This window comes from Moschus berezovskii, chromosome 11 (assembly GCF_049115385.1).
Source record: "Moschus berezovskii isolate FMDL1 chromosome 11, NW_MosBer_1.0, whole genome shotgun sequence".
Taxonomy (NCBI): Eukaryota; Metazoa; Chordata; class Mammalia; order Artiodactyla; family Moschidae; genus Moschus; species Moschus berezovskii.
The window spans coordinates 46,905,904-46,914,989 of NC_142470.1; the positions used below are offsets into that span (position 1 = coordinate 46,905,904).

Consider the following 9,086-nt stretch of genomic DNA (forward strand, 5'->3'; position numbering starts at 1 on the left):
TCATTGTGGTTTTGATTTGTATTTCCCTAATGATGGTGATGGTGAGCACCTTTTCATATGCTTGTAGCTATTTGAATATCCTCTTTGAAAAATGTCTATTCATATCTTTAGCCCATTTTTAAATTTTATTTTTTGCTAATGAGTTCTTTATATATTTTGGATATTAACCTCTTATCAAATAGATGATTTGCAAATATTTTCTCCCATTCAGTAGGTTGCCTTTTTGTTTTGTTGATCAGTTTTTTTTAAGTGAGTGTATAATTTTTAGTTTTAGCTATAATTAGTGAAATTACTTCCTTTTTCTAATATTTGAAGTATAGTTGATTTACCAAGTTGTATTAGTTTCTGGTACCCAGCAAAGTGATTCAGTTTTTTGGTATATATGTATACATCCATATGCATATATATATATATGCTTTTCCAGATTCTTTTCCATTATAGTCTATTCAGTTCAGTTCAGTCACTCAGTCGTGTCCGACTCTTTGTGACCCCATGAATCACAGCACACCAGGCCTCCCTGTCTATCACCAACTCCTGGAGTTCACTCAAACTCATGTCCATCGAGTCGGTGATGCCATCCAGCCATCTCATTCTCTGTTGTCCCCTTCTCTTCCTGCCCCCAATCCCTCCCAACATCAGAGTCTTTTCCAGTGAGTCAACTCTTCGCATGAGGTGGCCAAAGTATTGGAGTTTCAGCTTTAGCATCAGTCCTTCCAATGAACACCCAGGATTGATCTCCTTTAGAATGGACTGGTTGGATCTCCTTGCAGTCCAAGGGACTCTCAAGAGTCTTCTCCAACACCACAGTTCAAAAGCATCAATTCTTCAGCGCTCAGCTTTCTTCACAGTCCAACTCTCACATCCATACACGACCACTAGAAAAACCATGGCCTTGACTAGATGGACCTTGGTTGGCAAAGTAATGTCTCTGCTTTTTAATATGCTGTCTAGGTTGGTCATAACTTTCCTTCCAAGGAGTAAGCGTCTTTTAATTTCATGGCTGCAATCAGCATCTGCAGTGACAAGACATTAAATGTAGTTTCCTGTGCTATACAGTAGGACCTTGTTATTTATCTATTTTATGTAAAGTACTGTATATCTGTTAATCCCACCTCCTATCTTATCCCCCTTCCCTTTCCCCTTTGGTAACCATAAATTTGTTTTCTGTGTCTATGAGAAGGACTTCCTTTTTACTGGGGAAAAAAAAAGCTTGGTGCTATAGACAATGAATCATGATTTTACTAGATTTATAGTCAGTTTTACAGTCTTTCCCTTAAGAGAAATGTGTCGATGTCAGGTGATCTTTTTGTATCCATGAACTGAACTGAACTGAACTGAAGGGAAAAGCTCCTATGGGCTACGTAATTTAAAAATAGACAAAATCATTAGAGGTTACAGACAGGTGCTGAGTTGTGCATTTCAAGCTGTTACATTTGGAGCTTGCTGCCAGCAAGTGTCTGGGACAGATGAGTGTCCTATAGGACTGTCCTTGTCAGAGTCTCACTGAGGACAAAGGACATTCATCGTGGCATTATTAGTCTCTAAAAGTTATGGGAACCCTTTACTTACTGATTTGGATATAATTTTATGTAACACTTTTCACTTTAAGGGATTTTTTTTCTCACATCGCAGTTTCAACTTTAGGGGTGAAAAATGATCATCAGCATAAAGTGATTGAATTTTGCCTCACATAGTTTTCTCTGGCTCTCTACTGCAGGTTTTATGTCCACTCGTCTAGATATATCTACCCAGATTTCTCACAGGCATCTTATATTCATCTTGCCACAAAATAGACCTTCCTCTCTGGGAAGAATAGACCTTCCTTTCTATTTTCGTGTTTTTGTTGGGCTGCAATCTAGACGACTGGAAACCACTTTTCCCCCACTTTTTCTCAGGTCTCACTGAGACCTGAGAAGTTCCTTTCTAAACAACTTTTGGATCTACTGCTCTCCATTCCTGATGGTGAAATGCTAGGTGAAGCCGCTGTGGTTTTCTGTCTGAGTTGTTATTATGGTTTGACTGGTTTTCTTGCCTTGTTCTTTGCAGAGCCACTCACTCTGTCTTCTCTTTGCCATTCCCATTCCCTTGCCACAGTGTTCACCCCAGTAACGGTGGGTGGCAATCATCCATTTCACTGATGCCATTTGTTCTCATTTTCTGTAAATGGTATCAAGGGAGATTGACATTGACTTCTCCAAACAGTGCTGCAAGATGGGTATTCTTGTATTGCAGAGGAAGAGACTGAAGTTGAAAGAAAGTAAATAACTCTTAATGTCTATGCTGCTACTGCTAAATCGCTTCCGACTCTGTGCGACCCCACAGACGGCAGGCCACCAGGCTCCCCCCGTCCCTGGGATTCTCCAGGCAAGAACACTGGAGTGGGTTGCCATTTCCTTCTCCAATGTGTGAAAGTGAAAAGTGAAAGTGAAGTCGCTCAGTCATGTATCATTTAAATCTTTTATACCTCATTTGCTTAAATCAGAATATATTCTTTTTAGCACATTGAGTTAGGTCTGGGCTTTCTTATCCTGCTTTACAGTCTTTGGGGCATTGTTCTCAGGTCACTTTCCCATGCCTTTCAGTTGCCCAAGGGTTGTCTATTGGTATTCACAGCCTCTGGTTGCATTTTTACTTACTTGTCTAAAAATCATCATCCACAGTGGGTGCATTTTGGCAGCAGTTTGAATGCTGCTTTTTCAGTTTTTTAGAGTGTCAGAAAATGCACTAGTGATAGTTTTATCCATTGTAATCAGCCTTTGCCTTTTTGGTTTCTCCCATGGAACAGTAGACTCCAGAGTCCTTCCTTATCCTGGAATCCCTGGGTTAGGAAAATATCTGACACTGCATTACTGAAGTCAGGCTTCAGGCCACCTTGGATGACCACGACCACTTAGAGGAAGCAGCATGGTAGAGTGAAGAAAACCCAGGAAAGGATTCGAACTTGCTTTCCCTGTCAGTATATTCTGTGGCTTCAAGCAAACCACTTACCCTCATGAAAGGTGGACCGAGTATCTTGGTTTCCTCTTCTGTGTTAAATTTTGGGGTGAGACCAAGTGCTCTTCCACACCCTTTTCAGGATGGGAAGCCCTTGGTGCATTGGGACTGGGCCGTTCCTCATCACTTTCCTTTAGTTCCAGGTTCAGTTCAGTTCAGTCACTCAGTCGTGTCCGACTCTCCGCGACCCCATGAATCACAGCACGCCAGGCCTCCCTGTCCATCACCAACTCCCGGAGTTCACTCAAACTCATGTCCACAGAGTCGGTGATGCCATCCAGCCATCTCATTCTCTGTCGTCCCCTTCTCCTCCCGCCCCCAACCTTTCCCAGCATCAGAGTCTTTTCCAGTGAGTCAACTCGTCGCATGAGGTGGCCAAAGTATTGCAGTTTCAGCTTTAGCAGTCCTTCCAATGAACACCCAATGAACACCCAGGATCGATCTCCCTGAGAATGGACTGGTTGGATCTCCTTGCGGTACAAGGGACTCTCAAGAGTCTTCTCCAGCACCACAGTTCAAAAGCATCAGTTCTTCGGCTATCAGCTTTCTTCACAGTCCAACTCTCACATCCATACATGACCACGGGAAAAACCATAGCCTTGACTAGACGGACCTTGGTTGGCAAAGTAATGTCTCTGCTTTTTAATATACTATCTAGGTTGGTCATAACTTTCCTTCCAAGGAGTAAGCGTCTTTTAATTTCATGGCTGCAATCAGCATATGCAGTGATTTTGGAGCCCAAAAAACTAAAGTCTGACACTGTTTCCACTGTTTCCCCATCTATTTCCCATGAAGTGATGGGACCAGATGCCATGATCTTTGTTTTCTGAATGTTGAGCTTCAAGCCAACCTTTTCACTCTCCTCTTTCACTTTCATCAAGAGGCTTTTGAGTTCCTCTTCACTTTCTGCCATAAGGGTAGTGTCATCTGCATATCTGAGATTATTGATATTTCTCCCAGCAGTCTTGATTCCAGCTTGTGCTTCTTCCAGCCCAGCGTTCCTCATGATGTACTCTGCATATAAGTTAAATAAGCAAGGTGACAATATACAGCCTTGACGCACTCCTTTTCCTATTTGGAACCAGTCTGTTGTTCCATGTACAGTTCTGACTGTTGCTTCCTGACCTGCATACAGGTTTCTCAAGAGGCAGGTCAGGTGGTCTGGTATTCCCATCTCTTTCAGAATTTTCCACAGTTTATTGTGATCCACACAGTCAAAGGCTTTGGCATAGTCAATGAAGCAGAAATAGATGCTCTTCTGGAACTCTCTTGTTTTCTCCATGATCCAGCGGATGTTGGCAATTTGATCTCTGGTTCCTCTGCCTTTTCTAAAACCAGCTTGAACATCTGGGAGTTCACGGTCACATATTGTTGAAGCCTGGCTTGGAGAATTTTGAGCATGACTTTACTAGTGTGTGAGATGAGTGCAATTGTGCGGTAGTTTGAGCATTCTTTGGCATTGCCTTTCTTTGGGATTGGAATGAAGACTGACCTTTTCCAGTCCTGTGGCCACTGCTGAGTTTTCCAAATCTGCTGGCATACTGAGTGCAGCACTTTCACAGCATCATCTTTTGGGATTTGAAATAGCTCAACTGGAATTCCATCACCTCCACTAGCTTTGTTCGTAGTGATGCTTTCTAAGGCCCACTTGATTTCACATTCCAAGATGTCTGGCTTTAGGTCAGTGATCACGTTATCGTGACTATCTTGGTCGTGAAGATCTTTTTTGTACAGTTCTTCTGTGTATTCTTGCCACCTCTTCTTAATATCTTCTGCTTCTGTTAGGTCCATACCATTTCTGTCCTTTATCGAGCCCATCTTTGCATGAAATGTTCCCTTGGAATCTCTAATTTTCTTGAAGAGATCTCTTGTTTTTCCTATTCTGTTGTTTTCCTCTATTTCTTTGCATTGATCACTGAGGAAGGCTTTCTTATCTCTCCTTGCTATTCTTTGGAACTCTGCATTCAGATGCTTATATCTTTCCTTTTCTCCTTTGCTTTTCGCTTCTTTTCTTTTCTCAGCTATTTGTAAGGCCTCCTCAGACAGCCATTTTGCTTTTTTGCATTTCTTTTCCATGGGGATGGCCTTGGTTCCTGTCTCCTTTACAATATCACGAACCTCCGTCCAGAGTTCATCAGGCTCTCTATCTATCAGATCTAGTCCCTTAAATCTATTCCTCACTTCCACTGTATAATCATAAGGGATTATATTTAGGTCATATCTGAATGGTCTAGTGGTTTTCCCTACTTTCTTCAATTTAAGTCTGAATTTGGCAATAAGGAGTTCATGATCTGAGCCACAGTCAGTTCCTGGTCTTTTTTTCGCTAACTGTATACAGCTTCTCCATCTTTGGCTGCAAAGAATATAATCAATCTGATTTCGGTGTTGACCATCTGGTGATGTCCATGTGTAGAGTCTTCTCTTGTGTTGTTGGAAGAGGGTATTTGCTATGACCAGTGCGTTCTCTTTACAAAACTCTATTAGCCTTTGCCCTGCTTCATTCCGTGCTCCAAGGCCAAATTTGCCTGTTACTCCAGGTGTTTCTTGACTTCCTACTTTTGCATTCCAGTCCCCTATAATGAAAAGGACATCTTTTTTTGGTGTTAGTTCTAAAAGGTCTTGTAGGTCTTCATAGACCGTTCAACTTGGGCTTCTTCAGCGTTACTGGTTGGGGCATAGGCCTGGATTACTGTAATATTGAATGGTTTGCCTTGGAAATGAACAGAAATCATTCTGTCGTTTTTAAGATTGCATCCAAGTATTGCATTTCGGACTCTTTTGTTGACCATGATGGCTACTCCATTTCTTCTAAGGGATTCCTGCCCACAGTAGTAGATATAATGGTCATCTGAATTAAATTCACCCATTCCAGTCCATTTTAATTCACTGATTCCCAGAATGTCTATGTTCACTCTTGCCATCTCCTGTTTGACCACTTCCAATTTGCCTTGATTCATGGACCTAACATTCCAGGTTCCTATGCCATACTGCTCTTTACAGCACCGGACCTTGCTTCTATCATCAGTCACATCCACAACTGGGTATTGGTTTTGCTTCGGCTCCATCCCTTTATTCCTTCTAGAGTTACTTCTCCACTGATCTCCAGTAGCATACTGGGCACCTACGACCTGGGGAATTCCTCATTCAGTATCCTATCATTTTGCCCTTTGATACTGTTCATGGGGTTCTCAAGGCAAGTATACTGAAGTGGTTTGCCATTTCTTTCTCCAGTGGACCACATTCGGCTGTGGTCCATGTGATCAGATCAACTAGTTTCCTGTGATTATGATTTCAGTGTGTCTGCCCTCTGATGCCCCCTCGCAATACCTACCGTCTTATTTGGGTTTCTCTTACCTTGGTCGTGGAAAATCTCTTCACAGCCGCTCCAGCAAAGTGCACCCGCTGTACCTTACCTTGGACGAGGGGTATCTCCTCAAGGCCGCCCCTCCTGACCTTGAACGTGGTTCAGATAGTGATTTTTGGCCCTGTGCTAGTTCACACCCATTCATAGGAGGTAGAAGTGGACTGAAGTCAAGGCACTCGTGTGAACCTCAGTCATCTTGTGAATCTGTAAAACCTGTGGTATCAGGAGCCAAGGCACTCATGTGAATCTCAGTTGTGTCTCTGAAAAGCCTGTGGTCTCAGGAACTGTGATAATTGATTTGCTTTATGTATGAGAGGATCATCACAACTCCCACGGGCCCCAAAGCCAAGGAGTAACCTTCTGGAGATTTGAACCCAGTTCTAAATTCATGTTTTTCCTGCTGTATCCATTGCTTCCCCCACAGAGTAAAGACAACAACATTGATGATTTTATACTCTTCAGTGGATTAGAGACATAGCTTGTAAGGAGTAAAATTTATAGTAGGCACATAAAGAACCCTCTGACAACTATCACACGATCTTATTTTCTTACTGATTTTTTTTTTCAGATATCCTTGGACAGTCATGAAACAGTATAGTGTAAAGAATAATTATAGTTCAAAACTAATGTGACCATTACCCATGTTAACAAATATAGCATTAGAGCATTGCCAGTACCCCCAGAAACACTGTGTGCCCCGCCCAGATCAAAACTATTTCACCTAGAGGTAACCACCATTTTAACTTTTGAGATAAGCATTTCCTTGTTTTTCTTTATGGTTTTACCACCGATGCACCAATCCCTAAGCAACATAGTTTAGTTTTGCCTGTTTGGGGTCTTTTATACTACGTGTATTCTTTTGTGGTATGCTGCTTTTGTTCAGTGTTGTTTGTGAGGTCCCTCCGTGTTGTAACATACAGCTAGAGTTCATTTTCTGCTTTATTTTAGTCTGTTATATGAATGCACCAGTATGTATTTATCCATCTAGTGTTGATAGATATTTAGGTTGTTTCGAGTTTGGGGTTGTTACAAACAGTACTATTCTGAGCATTTTGGTGTGTCTCTTTGGGCACATAGGTTGGGGTTTCTCTAGGCATATACCTAGGAATGGAATTGCTGGTCAGAGTATGCATATTTTTCAACCAGCTGTGATTATTGAATTTAATTTTCACTGGAGCTTTTAACATTTTTAATGGAAACTTGAAGTCTTTTGTCCTCTAAAAAGGTTTGTCTTTCCTATAGAAAAATGCAAGAATGGCAGCAGAAAAGCATTATTCTAACACTTTAAAAGCACTAGGAATATCTGATGAGTTTGTTTCAAAGAAAGGCCAAAGTGGAAAAATATTTGAGTACTTCAGCAATCAAGAGATGAAAATTTTCACTGAAGACAAAGAAAGGTAACATATATAAAATGTCTGAATGGTTAACCTTTGAAAAAATTCTTACTTGCAGGAAAGCATAAAAATCTGTTCTATAAGATTTTAAAAGGTGTTTTATCTAATGGAACACATGTGAAGTGTTGTAAAACATACTGACATTTTAACATGTTTGACACTTCAAAATATTACATGGTGATGAAATATTTTTTTAAAGTCAAATAATGTAAATTTCTGATGTAAATAATGAAAACAATAACATGCTTTCAAATGAAGTATAAAGAGTCAATCTTTACTTTCCCAGTTGGTACTTTTATAGACTTTTCTTGATAAATTGGAGCTTATACACTTGAAGAAGACTGGCTGCAGGATGGCATACATTGCAGAGGGTTTGTTTACCTTTAAACCAAATCATTTTTCCTTTGAAAGACTGATAAATTTCTTCCTCTAGCTTTAATGAAGAAGAAAAAATAGAAGAAAGAGAGAATGGGGAAGAAAATTATCTTACTGATACCAACAGCCAAGATTCTTGCAAGGAAACAGATGAAGTCAATGAAGAAAATGGAGAAGAGAAATGTGTTGAAGAATAAAACTGAGTTAATTGGCAGGGTCGCCTCCTCTGTGCCCCTGCTGTTGTTGGCAGCACTGGGCATCAGAAGCTGTGCTTATGGTGTTAAGGACATCTATGAGAACCCATCTGTTGTGTGCAGGACTCTTGAGCAAAGAGTCCTCATGTGGCCTGCAAAGGTCAAATCTAGCTAATGGGTCATTTGATCATTTAGAGTCAGGTTTTGCCTTCCAGTTTTTAAAATCACTATATATGGTCTGTTTGCAACTTTGATCTTCTATTTTTTAAAAATGTTTGAGAATCACAGCTGTCACAAACTGATTAGATACAAAAATATACATCAGTTCATTATTTGGGGTGGAAAAATTGCTTAACATTGAGAGTAGAGAGAAGTATTGGCGTTTGGTGATTTGTTTGGAAAAAGTGTTCTGGAAAGCATAAATTGAAAAATAAATATTTTTAAATTATACTATTTTCTCCTTCTTTTTCTCTTCAATACATCTCACAAATGAATCCTCAAAGTTATTATATTAGGCATTTTAAGTTTCTTATCTGAGCCATTTTTTAAAAAAGTAATAAGACGTAGGAAAAAATAAATAGCTTGCACATTTACATTCATTTATGCACTGAGAGTTACTATTAAATTATCCACACCATTGTCACTTTTTCTTTTACCTACTTTCATTCCAGTTTATTTTTGAAACATAAATTATTAGAAAAGTTTTTATACTAGTTTTTTTAACTCTTTATTATGACAGATGGAAATAATTGTAGCATATGTGTT

General features: G+C 40.1%; 1 protein-coding gene across 3 annotated transcripts in view; it reads left to right on the top strand.

The window, feature by feature from the left end:
• The window catches only part of FAM161A (FAM161 centrosomal protein A), a 28,259-nt gene extending 19,482 nt beyond the window's left edge, over positions 1-8,777 (top strand). For 2 of the 3 annotated variants that reach the window (XM_055400324.2, XM_055400326.2), the window contains 2 exons: positions 7,601-7,755; positions 8,186-8,776. In XM_055400324.2, the coding sequence (XP_055256299.2) occupies positions 7,601-7,755; positions 8,186-8,324 (294 nt within the window). In that variant the 3' untranslated portion in view covers positions 8,325-8,776. Of the gene's footprint in view, positions 1-7,600; positions 7,756-8,185 lie in introns of all 3 variants that reach the window. The other variant, XM_055400323.2, reaches the window with a different exon arrangement.
• The last annotated feature ends 309 nt before the right edge of the window (positions 8,778-9,086 follow it).